Source organism: Arvicanthis niloticus, chromosome 17 (assembly GCF_011762505.2).
Source record: "Arvicanthis niloticus isolate mArvNil1 chromosome 17, mArvNil1.pat.X, whole genome shotgun sequence".
Lineage (NCBI taxonomy): Eukaryota > Metazoa > Chordata > Mammalia > Rodentia > Muridae > Arvicanthis > Arvicanthis niloticus.
The window spans coordinates 8,431,287-8,449,866 of NC_047674.1; the positions used below are offsets into that span (position 1 = coordinate 8,431,287).

The following is an 18,580-nucleotide window of genomic DNA, read 5'->3' on the forward strand; positions in this document are numbered from 1 at the left end:
CAGCTTGACTGCTTCTCTGAAGACCCAACAATCTGAAGGCCTCCCAGAGATCTAATGTAACCAAGGCAATAGATCAGAAACTTTTCTGCCCTTTTGAAGATTACCCTGTTGGAAGGCCCCAAAGGTGGTCTTCTACAGCCAGGGCCACAGGCCTACCAGGAGATCTAAAGCAACCAAAGGACAAAAGAGTCAGACACAAGATAAGAGACATCCAGACCGGCAAATACCAGGGATAACCATATGCCAAGAAGCAAATGCAAGATCATAAGCAACAGAAGACAATATACATGGGCATCATCAGAACCCAGTTATCCCAACACAGCAAGTACTGAATACACTAACACACCTGAAAATCAGGAAGCTGACCTAACTCATGAAGATTATATATATATATATATATATATATATATATATATATATATATATATCATTGAATGAAATAGAGGAAAATACAGGTAAACAGGTAGATGCTCTTAAAAAGGAAACAAATAAATTCCTTACAGAGATACAGGAAAACACAATCAAACAGGTGAAGGAAGTGAATAAAGTGGTTCAAGACCTAAAAAGGTGGAAGTAGAAACAATAAAGAAAACACAAACGGAGGTAAACCTGAAAATGGAAAACCTAGGAAACAAGTCAGGAATTACAGGTTTATCAACAACAACATACAAGAGATAGAAGAGAATATCTCAGGTGTGGAAGATACCATAAAATTGATTGACACAACTGTGAAAGAAACTTCAAAACATAAAAAACTCCTAACTCAAAACATCAAAAAAATTCAGGACACAATGAAAAGACCAAATGTAAGAATATTTGGAATAGAGGAGAATGAAGATTCCCAGCTCAAAGGACATGAAAACATCTTCAGCAAAAGCATAGAAGAAAATTTTCCCAACCTAAAGAAAGAGATGTCCATAAAGGTACAAAAAGCCTATAGAAAACCAAATAAATGGGACCAGAAAAGAAAATCCTCTAGTCATATAATAATCAAAACACTAAACACAGAGAACAAAAGAAAGAATATTAAAAGCTGCATGGGAAAAGGGCCAAAAAACATAGAAATGTAGACTTATCAGAATTACACCAGACTTCTCAACAGAGACACTAAAAGCCGAAAGAGCCTGGCTAAAGATCATGAAGACTCTTAAGAGAACACTATTGCCAGCCCAGGCTACTATGGCCAGCAAAACTCTCATCAACATTAATGGAGAAACCAAAATATTCCAGGACAAAACCAAATTCAAAAGTAACTATTTACCAATCCAGCCCTATAGAGGACCATAAAAGGAAAGCTCCAACAGAAGGAAGGTACCTACACCAATAAAAAGAAAAGATATTAAGCATCTCACAACAAAGCCAAAAGGAGAGAACCACAAGCACATAAAGCCACCTACAAAAAACAAATACAACAGGAACCAACAGTCATCTGTCTTTAATATCTCTCAATATTAATGGACTCAATTCACCTATAAAAAGACATAAGCTAAAAGACTGGATATGTAAACAAGATCCAGCATTTTGGTGCATACAAGAAACATATCTCAAGAACAAAGACAGACACTATCTCAGAGTAAAAGGATAGAGAAAGGTCTTCAAAGCAAATGGTCCCAAGAAACAAACTGGAGTTGCCATCCTAATATCCAATCAGATAGACTTTCAACCAAAGGTGTGATGAGGAAGGATACTTGAATGGGAAAAATCTACCAAGGGAAAGTTTCAATTCTGAACATCTATGCTCCAAATGCAAGAGCACCCACATAAAAAAAAAAAAAAAAAAAAAAAAAAAACTTTACTAAAGCTCAAAACACACATTGAACCCCACACAATAATGGTGGGAGACTTCAATACACCATTTTCACCAATGGACAAAATATTGAAACGGAAACTAAACAGAGACACACACAGTGAAAATAATAGAGGTTATGAATCAGATGGATTTAACAGATATCTACAGAACACTTTACCCCAAAACAAGAGAATACACCCTCTTCTTAGCACCTAATGGTACCTTCTCAACCATATAATCAAGTATACAATTGGTCACAAACCAACCCTCAACTAATATAAGAACACTGAAATAATCCCATGCATCCTATCAGATCATCATGGCCTAAGGCTGGTCTTCAATAACAACAAAAACAACATAAAGCCCACATATATGTGGAAACTGAACGATTCTCTACTCAGTGATAACTTGGTCAGGAAAGAAATATAGAGACTAAAGACTTCCTGGTAATTCAATGAAAATTATGACACAACATACCCAAAGTTGTGGGGCACAATGAAACCAGGTCTAAGAGTAAAATTCATAGCAATAAGTGCCCTGGAAAAGAAATTGGAGATATCCTACACTAGCAGTTCAACAGCATACCTGAGAGCTCTTGAACAAAAAGAAGCAAACACACCCAAGAGGAGTGGAAGGCAGGAAACATTCAAACTTGGGTCCAAAATCAACCAAATAGAAACAACGAGGAAGATACAAAGAATCAAGAAAACAAAAACTGGTTCATTGAGAGAATCAATAGGATAGATAAACCCCTAGACAAACTTACTTAAGGGCCCAGAGGCAGTATCCAAATTAACAAAATCAGAAATGAAAAGAAAGACATAACAACAGAAATGGAGGAAATTAAAAAAACAAACAAACAAACAAAAAAAACCCATCAGATCCTACTACAAAAGCCTATACTCAAAAAAATTGTAAGAATGTGTTAACATCAGAATGGTAGCCTGTTAACATTCTGCATTGTGATGCAGGTGTGTTTATATTTTCATAATTTCCCACTATACCCAGAACAATTAATGTCTTAAAACAGAAATGGGGGAAATGTAGTGAGATTTTCTCATTTCTTTAAAATCTCAGAAATATACAAAGGTTAATTTTTTAATCCTAGGTATGGGATGCAGGTTTGTAACAGATGATACACAGCAGCTGGCTATGCTCTAGCAAAAATAAAATTTTGCTAGCTGTATACTTGTCTGACTTTGGGAATTCTGGGGACTCTTCAGATGATATATAAATGTTCTGGCCTGAAGGTGGGGATAATTTTGGCGGTTTCTTAGTTTTTGCTTGGTTGCTATTTGAAAGTAGTCATGTGCAAAGATGAAATAATAAGAAATTAGATATCCTGACAGTGAAGATTAAACTTGCCCCAGATAACACAATACCATTAATCAGCAGGAAATAGAGGAACAATAATGTAGCTGCTCTTTCCCCTCTACCCTATCTAGTGTTAGCAGGTTAAATAGGTGAAAAAAAAACCAGGGTTGGAGAAGGTTGGAGAAAACATAAGAACCCCCATAACAGCCAAAATCTAGCTCATTCCTCAATACTGGGGATGGGGTGGGATGAGGTATTAGTCCATCTATTATGATAAAAAGAAAAAGTCATACTCAAAAATCAGGAGCTCTAGAAGAAAACAAAGCAAATACACACAAGAGGAATAGATGGCAGGAAATAAACATAGGGCTGAAATCAACCAAGTAGAAACAAAGAGAAGTATACAAATAATAAACAAAACCAGGAGCTGGTTCTTTGAGAAAATTAACAAGATAGAAAAACCCTTAGCCAAACTAACCAGAGGGCATGGAGATAGTATCCAAATTAACTAAGTTAGAAATGAAAAATGAGAATGAGAAAAAACAATAGAAACTGAAGAAATCTCCCCCCACCCCCCCCAAAAAAAAATCAGATCCTACTTCAAAAGACTATACTTAACAAGACTGGAAAATGTAGATGACCTGGATGATTTTCTAGACAGATACTAGGTACTAAAGTTGAATCAGGATCAGATAAACCATCTAAACAGCTCCATAACCCCAAAGGAAATAGAAAGAATCATTAAAAGTCTCCAAACCAACAAAAGCCCAGGACCAGATGATTTTAATGCAGAATATTTTCAGACATTTCTAGAGGACCTAATACCAATACTCTTCAAAATTATTCCATTAAGTAGAAACAGAAGGATCGTTACCTAATTTGTTCTATCAACCCTCATTTGCGCTGATGCCAAAATCACACAAAGACCCAAAAAACAATGAGAACTTCAGACCAATTTCCCTAATGAATTCATTTCAAAAATGTTTAATAATATTCTCACTTATCAAATCCAAGAAAACATGAAAATGATCACTCACCATGATCAAGTAGGCTTCATCCCAGGGATCTATGAATGGTTCAATATAAGGAGACCCATAAATGTAATCCAGTATATAAACAAAGTAAAAAAAAATCATGATCATTTCATTAGATGGTAAAGAAGTCTTTGACAAAATGCAACACCTATTCATGTTAAAAGTTTTAAAAGATCAGGAATTCAAGGCCCATACCTAAACATAATAAAAGCAATATACAGCAAACCAATAGCCAACATCAAACTAAATGGAGAGAAACTTGAAGCAATCTCACTTAAATCAGGGACTAGACAAGGCTGCCCACTATTTCCCTATCTATTCAACATAGTACTCAAAGTCCTAGCCAGAGCAATTAGATAACAAAAGGAGGTCAAAGGAATACAAACTGGAAAGGAAGAAGTCAAAATATCACTATCTGCAAATGATATGATAGTATACACAACTGACCACAAAAAATACCACCAGAGAACTCCTATAGCTGATATATAACTTCAGCAGTGGCTGGATACAAAATGAACTCAAATCCATAGCCTTCTGCTACTAAAAGGATAAATGGGCTGAGAAAAAAATTAGGGAAATGACACCTTTCACAATAGCCATAAATAATATAAGCTATCTTTGTGTGACTCTAACCAAGCAACTGAAAGATCTGTATGACAAGAACTTCAAGTCCCTGAATGAAATCAAATAATATCTCACAATATGAGAAGACCTCCTGTTCCAGTAAATCTATAACCTAAATAGGACTAGTCAAAGAAAACACAACTCAATAATTATGAATACAAACTGCATGCCTATATTGGGCAGATTTACTACTACACTACTCTATTTTCCATCTATGAGATCCCTTATAACTTGCAGTTTTTCCAGGCCACATCCTTCTCCTCCATTCTCCTTCCACCTCACCTCCTCCAGTAGTCCTCCTCTCTCTCCTCTCACCTCCAAACTTTTTTTGCTCCACCTCCCCTTCTACTGCCCAACCACATGCTCTAGCCTTTAGTTTACAAATTAAGGTGGGCAGAAGAATCACAAGAAGTCACCTGTGTACTGATTCAATCCTTATCTTCAGCCCCTCCCAGGAAAGCATAATTAGCATCAAAATTCAACACCAGGGCTACCCACAGCAAAATCTCAGGCTCATGGATTGGCAGGATTAACATAGTAAAAAAAGGCCCTTTTACCAAAGCAATCTACAGATTCAATGCAATCCCCATAAAAATTGCAACTCAATTCTTCACAGAGATAGAAAGAGCAATTCTCAAATTCATCTGGAATAAGTGAAACTCAGGATTGTGAAAACTATTCTCAACAATAACAGAACTTCTGGAGGAATCACCATCCCTGACCTCAAGATGTAATACACAGCAACAGTGATAAAATCCACATATTATTGGTACAGAGACAGACAGGTAGATCAATGGAATAGAATTGAAGACCCAAGAATATACACACACATCTACAGACAACTGATTTTGTCAAAGATGGCAAAATCATCCAGTGAATAAAAGACAGCATATTCAATAAATAGTGTCTGTTCAACAAACAGTGTGTAAGTAGAAAAATGCAAATTGATTCACTCTTATCTCCATGTATAAAGCTCAAGTACAAGTGGATCAGGGACCTCGATATAAAACCAGATACACTGAAACTAATATAAGAGAAAGTGGGAAAAAGCTTTGAACTCATTGGAACAGGGGAAAATTTACTGAACAGAACACCAATGGCTCATACTCTAAGATCAAGTATTGACAAATGGGACCTCATAAAATTAAAAAGCATCTGTAAGACAAAGGATGTTGTCAATAGGACAAAATGGCAACCTATATGTGGGGCAGTGGGCTGTGAGAAGCAGCTTTTCAAGAGTACTGGCTCTGAAAGCTAGTCCCCAGTATTTCTCCCCCAGGGACTTAGTGTTTTACCTAAGGCCTGCTAACATAGGCTTTTCCCTTCCTCCTCAGTCATTTGTGACCAGCTAGAGCTACTTAGCCTGCTCACCTGAAGTAAAACCAAGCTGAAACAAAAAGAACTATACAAAATATCAACAAAACCAGGAGCTGGTTCTTTGAGAAAATCAACAAGATAGACAAACCCTTAGCCAGACTAACCAAAGGGCACAGAGACAGTACTTAAATTAATAAAATCAGAACTGAAAAGGGAGACATAACAACAGAAACAGAGGAAAGTAAAAAAATCGTCAGATCCTACTACAAAGGCCTATACTCAACAAAATTGGAAAATCTGGATGAAATGGACAGTTTTCTAGATAGATACCAGGTACCAAAGTTCAATGAAGAGTAGATAAACCATCTAAACAGTCATATAACCCCTAAAGAAATAGAAGTAATCATTAAAAATCTCCCCACCAAAAAGAGTCTGAGGCCAGATGGTTTTAGTGCAGAATTCTATCAGACCTTCCAGGGATACCTAATACCAATTCTCTTCAAACTATTCCACAGAATAGAAACAGAAAGAACAATACTCAATTTGTTCTATGAAACTACAATTATGCTCATACAGAACCCTCACAAAGACCCAACAAAGAAAGAGAACTATAGACCAATCTCTCTTATGAATATTGATGCAAAAATACCCAATAAAATTCTTGCAAATGGAATCCAAGAACACATCAAAGCAATCATCCATCATGATCAAGTAGGCTTTATCCCAGGAATGCAGGGATGGTTCAATATTTGGAAATCCATCAATGTAATCCACTACATAAATAAACTCAAAGAAGAAAACCACACAATCATCTCACTAGATGCTGAGAAAGCATTTGACAAAATTCAACATCCCTTCATGTTAAAATTCTTGGAAAGATTAGGAATTAAAGGTCCATACCTAAACATAGTAAAAGCAATATACAGCAAGCCAGTAGCCAACATCAAACTAAATGGAGAGAAACTTGAAGCAATCCCACTAAGATCAGGGATTCGACAAGGCTGCCAACTCTCACCTGACGTATTCAATATAGTACTGGAAGTCCTAGCTAGAGCTATTAGACAACAGAAGGAAGTCAAAGGGATACAAATAGGAAAGGAAGAAATCAAAATTTCAGTATTTACAGATGATATGATAGTTTACTTAAGTGACCCTAAAACTTCCACCAGAGAACTCTTAAACCTGATAAACAACTTCAGTAAAGTGGCTGGATGTAAAATCAACTCAAACAAATCAGTAGCCTTCCTATAAAGATAAACAGGCTGAGAAAGAAATTAGGGAAATGACACCCTTCACAATAGTTACAAATAATATAAAATATCTTGGAGTGAATCTAACCAAGCAAGTGAAAGATCTGTATGACAAGAACTTCAAGTCTCTGAAGAAAGAAATAGAAGAAGATCTCAGAAGATGGAAAGATCTCCCACGATCCTGGATTAGCAGGATTAATATAGTAAAAATGGCCATCTTGCCAAAAGCAATCTATAGATTCAATGCTCCATCAAAATTCCAAATCAATTCTTCATAGAGATAGAAAGAGCAATTTGCAAATTTATTTGGAACAACAAAAAACCCAGGATAGTGAGAACTATTCACAATAACATAAGAACTTCTGAGGGAACCACAGTTCCTGACCTCAGACTATACTACAGGGCAATAGTAATAAAAAAGCATTGTATTGCTACAGAGACAGGCAGGAAGATCAATGGAATAGAATTGAAGATCCAGAAATGAGCCCACATACCTATGGTCACTTGATCTTTGACAAAGGAACTAAAACTATCCAGTGGAAAAAGGACAGAATATTCAGCAAATGCTGCTGGTTCAACTGGAGGTCAACATGTAGAAGGATGCAAATCAATCCATTCATATCTCCTTGTACAAAGCTAAAATCCAAATGGATAAAGGACCTTCACTTAAAACCAGATACACTGAAACTAATAGAAGAGAAGGTGGGGAAGACACTCAAATACCTAGGCACGGGGAAAAAGTTCCTGAACAGAACACCAATGGCTTATGCGCTAAGAAAAAGAATTGACAAATGGGACCTCATGAAATTGCAAAGCTTCTGTAAGGCAAAGGATATTGTCAATAAGACAAAATGGCAACCAACAGATTGAGAAAAGATCTTAACCAATCTTACATCTGATAGAGGACTAATATCCAATATATACAAAGAACTCAAGAAATTATACTCCAGATAACCATATAACCCTATTAAAAATGGGATACAGAGCTAAACAAAGAATTCTCAATAGAGGAAACTCGAATGGCTGAGAAGCACCTTAAGAAATGCTGAACATCCTTAGTCATTTGGGAAATGCAAATCAAAACAACCCTGAGATACCACCTAAAATCCCTGATTGGTTTAGAACAGCTAAGATAAAAAACTCAGGTGATAGCAGATGCTGGTGAGGATGCGGAGAAAAAGGAACACTCTTCCATTGTTGGGATTGCTAGCTGGTACAACCACTCTGGAAATCAGTCTGGCGGTTCCTCAGAAAACTGGACAAAGCATTACCTGAGGATCCAGCTATACCACTACTGGGCATATACCCAGAAGATGCTCCAACATATAATAAGGACATATGCTCCACTATGTTCGTAGCAGCCTTATTTATAATAGCCAGAAGCTGGAAAGAACCAAGAAGTCCCTCAACAGAGGAATGGATACAAAAAATTTGGTACATTTACACAATGGTTTATTACTCAAGCTATTAAAAATAATGAATTCGAGAAATTTTTAGGTAAATGGATGGATCTAGAAATTGTCATCCTGAGTGAGTTAACTCAATCACAAAAGAACACACATGGTATTTACTCACTGGTAAGCGGATGTTAGCCCAAAAACTTGGAATAGCGAAGACTCAACCTGCAGACCACATGAAGCTCATGAAGAAGAAAGACCAAGAGGGGATGCCTCATTCTACTTAGAATAAGTAACAAAAATACTCAAGGGAGCAAATATGAAAACAATACATGGGAGAGATACTGAAGGAGGGGCCATCAGGAGACCATTCCACCTGGGTATTCATCCCATGTACAGTCACCTAAGCTAGACACTGATGTGGATGGCTGGAAGTGCATGCTGTCAAGAACATGATATAGCTGTCTCCTTAGAGGTCTGCCAAAGACCTGATGCTCACAGCTAACCACTGATATGATCAAGGGTTTCCCAATGGAGAACTTAGAGAGAAGACTGAAGGAGCAGAAAGGGTTTGTGACCCCAGGAGGAAAGCAACAATACCAAACAACCAGAGCCCCCCAGGGTCTAAACCACCAGCCTGGGAGCACATAGGGAGGGACCCATGACTCCAGCAGTATATGTAGGGGAGGATGGCCTTGTCGGGCATAGGTGGGAGAAGAGTTTCTTGGTCCCATAAAAAAATGAACAAGAGTGGGGGGGGATGTGAAAGTGGGAAGGGGCTAGTGGGTGGGTAGGTGCGGGCACTGCCTCATAGAAGCATGAGGAGGAGGGATGGGATAGGAGGTTTCTGGGTGGTGGGAGGAAGTGGGGTAAGGGGATAAAATCTGAAAGGTAAATATAATACCCAATTAAAAAAAAGAGATATGAAAAAAGGGGAAAAAGGAGAAAAAAGAGAAAAAAAGAAAAAAGGAAATAAAAAAGAAAAATAGGATATTTAATAACACAAAGGGAAGGATTTAGAAATTTAGGAGGCAATTTATGTTAATTGAAACAGCATCACAGAAACTGAAAAATCACACCCTCATAGGAGCACAAGGAGTGGGGATGGGATAAGGGGTTCCTGAGTGGTGGGGGAAATGGGAATAGGGGATAAAATTTGAAATGTAAATATTACAGCCAATTTTAAAAAGGGAAAAAAAAGAAAAGTTGTTAGAACCAACATCTTTAAAAAATGTCAGCCCTCTAGGAAAAAAATTTTTTTTTCTTGATCCTAAAACTTGTTCTGAGAATTGTATATTGCAGAATACACAGCCTTGGTGTATCTACTTATCAAGCAAGCTAAGCACACCTGCCCAAACCTCTGATGTCCTGGAATTCCATCTGGATGCAGTGAAGACACAGCATCAGAGGCTTATCAATTTACTCTTCCCCCACCCCTCTTGTAATATCTCAATGCACTTAATCAGCTTGAAGAAGTTAAAGAAGAGTCAGCACCACTATTCCCTGGGCTTGGGGACTAAGATGGTTAATATTGGGCTGTCTTTCTAGGGAAAAGTAGTGGTTTGTTGGAACAGGGAGGATTAGCTAGGACTTATTGCATAGCCATAACCTATTGGTAGAAATCTGTATAATTAATATCAAGATGAAGTTATAATTTCTTAAATGGTACAAAATTTACTTTGACCTCAAATTTAAGGTTTTCATTGGTATGAGCCTCTTATTAATATAAAAATGAGATGAATATTGATATGCTCATGAGCATTGTGCCTGTATAACACATTTAGGAATACAAGGCTTAGATCCAGTCCTTCTTTAACTTTTTAAACTGATTTGGGACGGTTAGCCTATGAGTTAAGGGACTATAGCAAATTCATGGCTTTGAGTTTATTGTTAGGGAGTTTTCTATATTTTATTTAGAAATAGCTGAGAGGAGTTAACAGACAGCAGCCCAGATTTCCTTACATGGATAGTTGGTTTTCAAAACGTCAGAAGTCCATAGAATTGACGTTACAAATATTTCTATATTAATGTTCATTTTGATTAGCGACCTGTCTGCTTCTGACAGCTTCCTGTTTTGGATTCTAAGAAGAAATTGAGCATTCTTGGAGTTACTCCAGTTGTGTGGTGATAACCACTAGGCAAGAATTGCCTCTTTCCATCTACAGACAAATTACTGTCCAGAAAAGGACACACTTGCAGAATAGTTGACTGATTATATCTGCCTAGACAGAGTAATTAACCCTTAATAATCCTGCATCACTAAGGTCTGTCAGATGATTCTGGGCCAGACGGCTGAAAATTTGATGCTCCAACTTTCGGTAGTATAGGGGCTTTCCAGGTGTTCAGCTGTCTCTATAAATTGGCTATGTTTTAGGAGCTATGCTTAGTGCTTCCCATAATTTCAGTTAACTCAGTCATTCTGGATTTCTGACAGGGTTGAAGACCTATAGTCTCATAGCCAATCTTGGCTATTTACTTTGAGAGAAAAGATCTGAGTGGATGGTTTTCAGCTGACATTCATTCTAAAGCAAGAAAAAAAAAGCCAGGTTCAAAACTAAGTGCCATATGTCATCGGACATATGACAGAGGTTCTGGTTAGTCAACAAAATGATGGACTGGGTATTAGGACTATCTTGTAACTCACTGGTACAATTAGGAATAACTATGCTCTAATTGCATTTTGAGAGAAAAATTTTATTTTAACAGGAAGGGTGAAGCTTGGTGATGAGAGAGAAAGAGAAAGAAAGAGTGTGAATAGAGGCAGATGTTCATGTGTCTCCACCAGTCAAAGGTAGTTTATATGTCTAGGTTGGGTATTGGGTTACACTTCTGATTGAGCATTACCAAACTTATAAAGCCTTTGATTAACATTTAAAAATGTATAAAAAAAGGGGGGGCAGGGGATAGGGGTTTTCTAGGGAGGGTAAATGGGGAAAGGGGATGGCATTTGAAATGTAAATAAAATTAAAAAAAAAAAAAGAAAAAAACTGAGATGTAAAAATTCGTATGTTAATGGCCAAAGGGCATTGCAATGAAATTAGAGCTCAAGAAAATAACTTCATCGCTGTCACTGTCTCTTAGTCACTAAGTGTGAAATAAAAGAGGTGTGGTGGTGTGGGGGAAGGGGAGACTATTGAACAGATTCTTCAGCACATAGTTAACTGTGAAAGCTTAAGGGTTTAAAAGGTCATAGGTTTTGGAGGGATTTTATTGTTGTTATTGTTGTTTTGCTTTCATCAGAATAATATCCAAGAATAGCAATTGGGATAAGACCTCCTTAGAGCCTCTCACCTTACACACCAGTGTTCCTAATAGATTTCCCCTTCATCTCGGTGTTGAGCACCATTATCAACCTCCCATCCAATATCTTAAAATGTGGGGAAAATACTTGGCTGGTCAAGTGAGCCCTGTGTAATCTGGTGTGGGTTGATCTAAGTGAATGACCACAGTGACTGTCAGGCAGAACTGGTAGCAGAGCCACCCTGAAGTGCCAGCTGAACAGGCCCTTGGCACATTCAGCCCAAATCCTGCTGCTCTGCTCTCTGAGTGAGACATTTGGTCATCTAGTCTGAAAATGAAGTACTCAGTCTCTCAAGACCCTGGCCCTGCTTGTAACTCTATTCTCCCAAATGTGCACCCTCAGGTTCATTCCTGCCTTTGCCTGGTGCAACATCTTAGCTGTGAGAAATTGTGATTTGTACTGAATTTAAAATAAATTTCCTAAAGAAGAAATAAAAAAATGATTTTTATTTTATTGAAAAAAAATAATTTAGATGGTTGATTCACTTTATTTAAATAATTTAAAATAATGCAACATTTAAATATCCCATTCTTAAACTTTAGAAAACAGTGGTAAGAATTTCAGATTCATATTTAACAATGCAAACCAGTTTTGGTTGCTTAGATTCTTCATTGCTTCTTAATAGGTGTATGTAATATTTGTGTGGAATGAATATTAAATAGGCCAACTGTCGTGCTGCATAACTGAAGCTCTAGAACTCCTGAGGCTGAAGAAGGGTTAAATGTTCAAGTGTAGCTGAGCAATATAATCCAACATTCAAAATGGAGTTAGATTCTTTATAAAATGTAATCATTTATTACAATGAATTCATGATTTTGTAAAAAAAAAAAAAGCACATAAAAATAAGAATAGTTAAAAATGTTATGTAGAATGTTCACTTAGATCTAAAAGTATTCAACTATTAGCAAAAAGTTTGACATGAGGACCATCAATGCTCTGGCCCTAGCTCCTGACAGCCAATTCAGTCCGCACAAGAAATGCTAGCTAAGTTCTTCACAGTAACAAAAAGAAAATCTCAGAATTCATATGGAAGTAAAAAAGACAAAGAAGATCCACAACCAACCTGGACAATAGGAACACTGCTAGAGGTATCACTGTACATAATTTCAAGTTATCCTATATAAACTTAATATAAAAATGAATGCTACAGGCACAAAAATAGACATGGTAATCAATGCAGTAGAAGACCAGATATAACTCAATGCAACTAGAGCCACTGTGGTTTTGACAATTGAGCCCCAAAATACAGATTGGAGAATAGTATTTTCAGCAAATGTTGCTTAAAAAACTGGGCATCTGTAGGTATAATAATAAAGTTTGTTCCTTGTCTCTTACCCTGAAAAAAAATTAGTTATGAATGGATCAATGACCTACCACAGTATTATATCTGATCTCTGAAACTACTAGAAAATAAAATAAGTTCATTTAAAGATATGGAAATGAATTTCTAAATATTTCAGTGGCTTAAGAAATAATTTAAACAACTGGAGATGTGGAATCTCATGAGATCAAAATGCTTTTTTTTCTGCAAAGGAAACTGTTAATAGAATGAACTGATATCATACCAAGTGGGAAAAAATCTCAAATATATATGACAGATGAAGATAATATACAAAGAACAAAATAAACCTAAAGAAGGCAAACAAACAACTTACCAAATGGTCTAGGGAACTGTATTCAGAATTCCAAAAACAAAAGTAGCCCTAATCCCCATCCTCATCTCAAGCACTATAGAAAGAAGTGGGTGACTTTTCTTTACTATCTCTTCCCATTACTAAGATGCCATGTTTTTCAACAGAAGAACGGATAAGAGATATGTACTACATTTACACAATGAAGTGTTCCATGACATCATGGAATTTTCAAGCAAATGGATGGAACTAGAAAATTATCATTCTTAGTGGGATAACCAAGACTGAGAAAAACAAATATGGTTTGTATTTACTTATATGCAGAGATTGAGTTTTAAATAAATGATAAATCAACTACCGTCCTTATATCCTGACATGTTATGTATCAAGGAAGGGACTAGAGGCAACAGAAATAGCTTAATTAATACTTTGAATGGAATAGGGTCAGAGTTATTCATCTTTTTCTCCCTCGGTGTTTCTATTTACCTATAGTTATTTGTCTACAGTTTGAGAAAGGGTTTGGTATGCATGGAAATGAAAAGAAGAAAGAAAAGAAAAGAGAGAAGAACCATCGTGTATTTTAATTATAAAAGGAAACATTTTCTAAAAGGAATGGGATGCTTTGAGTAGAAAAATGAACAATGAAACAATAACTATCTCTAGGAAAAAGAAAAAGCCAAAAATTTGGGAAGATATGAAATGTGAGAATGCAAATTCTAATGTCAGTTAGGAAAATTCAATTGATTCAAGACTCTTAGAAGTGTTATTCAAAGTGTAATATTCAGAAGTATGAATGAAAATGTGGGTGAAAATGACAAACATATGATATATATGCTAGAAAGAATGTTATAAATAGGAAGAAAAATATTCAGAATAGGACTAGAGCATTGGAAGGAACTCCAGATGCATACCTATCTCTGGCATTACTATAATAGACCTATTTATCATACACAGAAACAAAGGATATTGGTTTAAATATTGAGATATTATTTGTAAGGGTGGGAGGCTATGTGTTAGCACTCAGTTCTTCCAATTCATGAAATTTTGTTAAATGCCATCTTTATTTCTTCAGAGAGAATAAACACAAAATTGTATCAAATCAATTAAAAATGAATCAAAATTATTAGTTGTGTACCAGTATCCTCTAAAACTACACCACCTGTTTTTAGTGATACAAGGAGAAATTTCTTCCCATTATAAGGAAAATGTGAAATTTAGTAACTTACCTAAGAGTCTCCAAACCTTGCATGCAAATTTAAGTTAAACACCTTGTCATATTTGTAACTTTATAAGAAAATTACAAAAGTCAATTTAACTTGGTTTTTAACAGAAATATTTTACTTTACCCAAATAGCATAAAGAATACTCTTCAAATTATTCCCAATTTTCATATTTTTTAGTCTCTTGTCAATGGTGGGAGGTTCCTTTGCTTTCTGAAGTCTTAACTTGTGTGCACCTATACGTCACAAGAAAAATAATCTTTTATCTCAAAGTCAGTATATATGAAAATATACATCATGCATTTGTCCACGTTATAATAATCACATTTGTCATGGAATGGCAAGTAAATTATATTAAGCACACTAAAATTAATGTCTTAGAATGCCAAATTTTCAACAACAGTAGTGTTTTCCAAAACACAATTCTTTGATAATGAAAAATTTTTATATTTGCAGTTAGCCCCTATTTATGTCTCTTAACTGCCAAAAGTGTGGTATCTATGGTTGAATTAAGTTATAATTTAATGGAGAATTCAATAGGCATATACAATAAATAACATATGATGAAACAGCTCAGAAATAGCCTCTCCAAAAATGTCTTTTATGTATCACAAAGTATTTTATAGGACCAAGTTTGAAGTTTGTGCAAGAATACATAGTAATAATGTAAAAATATTAATAAATATAACATTTCCATTTTTGTATACATATCATCAAACTTTCTCACTTGCCATGATCTTACTCATTGCCATCTCCTACCCCCTTTATCTTTTCTTCTCATGCAGTCCCTTTCGCCCCTTCATATCCTACGTGTACTTGCCATCACACCCTCTTTCCTGCAAGTGTTGTGACTATTTTTTACATCTGAGTAACCTGCCCTGGGTAACACATTTTCCACACCCAGTAATTTGTTGTATTTCTAGGCAGGTTTTAAAGGTTTTAAATGATGGTTGTTGTGAATAGTGAAGTAAGAGTAATGAAGGTTTCACATTTCTTAGATGATGTCTCATTGGCACTTCCTTACTGACAGCTACTCTGGGTGGTGAGGGATCCCTGTTGTTAAACAATGACTTTAAACACTTTAGGTTAGCATGTGAAGTAGTTGGCTTCACAAGTGTCTTTTCATGTACATATGTCATCATACTGTGTTCTTTTTGTTCCCTCTCCCTATTGCTCTCCCACCTGCACTGTTGATTCCTCTCCCTGTGAGTCTCACATTCTGCTGATGTATTATCTGTATTTCACTGCTGTCAATCCAACTTCCCTTATGCTCTCTTCAGACCCTTACTTCATCACTTCTCTAGTTGTCACACCCACAAGACACCTACACACACACACACATACTCTCACCATCATCTGAAGATGCATGCTTTTTTTTTTAATATTTGTGTCCCATTTATGGAAGAAAAAAACATTTGGTATTAGACTTTCTGAGTTCCAGTGGTTTGACTTAACATGAAAATTCCTGACCCTCTCACGATGTTATTTATCTTTACATCTTAATAAAATTCTACTGTGCAGAAATACTATGTTTTCTTTATCCCATTAAACTGTTTACAAATATCTATATTAGTTCCATCTTCTGGCTATTGTTAATAGTAATGAAAGATACACAGCTACTCAGGCATACATATGGGAGTCATGTAATTAGGTTATATCATAGTTTTATTGTTAGTTTTTTAAAAAAAGATTTCTAAATATGTATAAATTTGTGTATGAGAAAATATGTGCACATGAACAATTTCCTGTGTAGCCCACAGGTACAAGTAGGTGTGACCAAACCCAGGTCCTCTGCAAGAGTGCTATGCATTCTCAACATTTAAAACATTTCTCCAGCCCCATATTTTCTGGATTATTTTGGAGAAACCTCCAGAGTATATTTCAAAATATATATTGCCACCAGCAGTGAGTAAAGGTTTTTCTTTCCCCATATTCTCATAAGCATTAATTCTCTTGAGAACAGTTGTTCTGACCACATTGAGAACAAATTTCAATGTAGGTTAAATTTGCATTTTGCATTTTCATAATGGAAAAAGATACCAAATGTTTTTTTTTTTTTTTTTTTTTTTTTTTTTTTTTTTTTTTTTTTTTTTTGGACAGGGTTTCTCTGTATAGCCCTGGCTGTCCTGGAAATCACTCTGTAGACCAGGCTGGACTCGAACTCAGAAATCCACCTGCCTCTGCCTCCCAAGTGCTGGGATTAAAGGCATGTGCCACCACTGCCTGGCTCAAATGTTCTTAAAATATCCATTATCTATTTGTATTTTTAAAAAACTGATTATTTAGCCAGATGTTGGTAGCACACATAGTGCAATTGAAGAGAGAAAGACATGAATCTTTGATATCAAGAATAATGTATGGAGCGAGTTCCAATACAGGCAGGGTTACACAGTAAATCCTTGTTAAAAAAAAAACAAAAGATGAGCTCCAACATAGACTCTGTTGGTGATAAGATTTCCTTTACAGAAGTGTTTCAGCTGTTTCCCAAATGTTTGTTTATATTTTACTTTAATTTCTCATTTCTATTTATTTCTTTAAGAATTCAACCTGAAGATTCAGACTATTCCCTGACCCATTTTTCTCATTCCCTGGTTGCTCTTGCCTTCATCACTAGCAAATTCATTCCTTCACTGGCATTACAGTCTACTTTATAATTTCAGTATGTATTAAAGATCAGCAGAGCCATCAAGACTCATGGATTAAGCAACTACTAACCATTCATTCAAAGACAGACATTCTTGGATTAGCTGTACCACAGCTTGTAAGTCATTCTAATGAAATATATAATGTATATGATTATATATATATGATTCATTCAATAAGTTCTGTTTTAATAGAGAATGTGACTAACAATGGCTAAATAGATTTGAGCATTCTTTCATATTTAAAAGCATTTATGCACTTCAAATAAAATGGGATAATACAAACAAATAATGAGTAAAACAAATATATACAAATAAAAATATAGCTCATAAATATAATATTTAGATGTGATCCTGCTTTAATCGATAAAAACAACAAAACAATGATAATATTCTGTTGTCACAGAGATATATCAGGAGGAAAGCATCTTCATTTTGAAATTAGTTTATCTGTGCTTTGAGAATGAGAGCAAAGGGTAAAAAATACTGTGACTAATTATATTACTTTTAATACTCACCAGGCAAACTTGATGGAAAACATAACAGCGGTAATGATGTACAAAATGAGGCTAAAGCAACGAAAATGAAAGTTGTCCACCAATGACTCTGCAATGTTTGAAACTGAGTACGTCCACTTGTACAGAGAAAGATAGTAAATTTCAGTTAGGAACTTTTATAGAAAGATCATAATTTGTTGGTAGGACTTTCTGTTAATTTGTATTCACTTGTAATTTGTCACTAATAATTTGGTGGCTTTGCTGATATGAGCCTTTTTTCATCATGTCTGTTATGGGAGTCTGTCAACCAGCTTTTGTTTTATTGCCCTGAGTATTACAGGACCTTGGTATTCTGACAAATGTTTGCAAATACTAGAAGATGTGAGTTCAGCTTTAAGCAGAAGCAGGAGGTTAATGGACTTGATTATTGGTGGTATAACAGCTTTAATTACATTAATTGCTAGCACCAATGCTTCTGCAATTGCTTTGACACAAGAAATCAAGAAAGCTACTTTTGTTAAACATTTAGCAAAAACATGCTTCTTATGTGTTGTGTATACAAGA

The 18,580-nt window shown here is 35.7% G+C and overlaps 1 protein-coding gene across 1 annotated transcript in view; it reads right to left on the bottom strand.

Annotated features, from left to right (window-relative positions):
* The window catches only part of LOC117722713 (solute carrier organic anion transporter family member 6C1-like), a 140,041-nt gene that overhangs the window by 97,085 nt on the left and 24,376 nt on the right, over nucleotides 1–18,580 (bottom strand). Inside the window, exons 5-6 of the mRNA XM_034521973.2 lie at nucleotides 18,038–18,153; nucleotides 15,004–15,113 (exon numbers count right to left, since the gene is read on the bottom strand). Of these exons, the coding sequence (XP_034377864.1) occupies nucleotides 15,004–15,113; nucleotides 18,038–18,153 (226 nt within the window). The remainder of the gene's footprint in view (nucleotides 1–15,003; nucleotides 15,114–18,037; nucleotides 18,154–18,580) is intronic.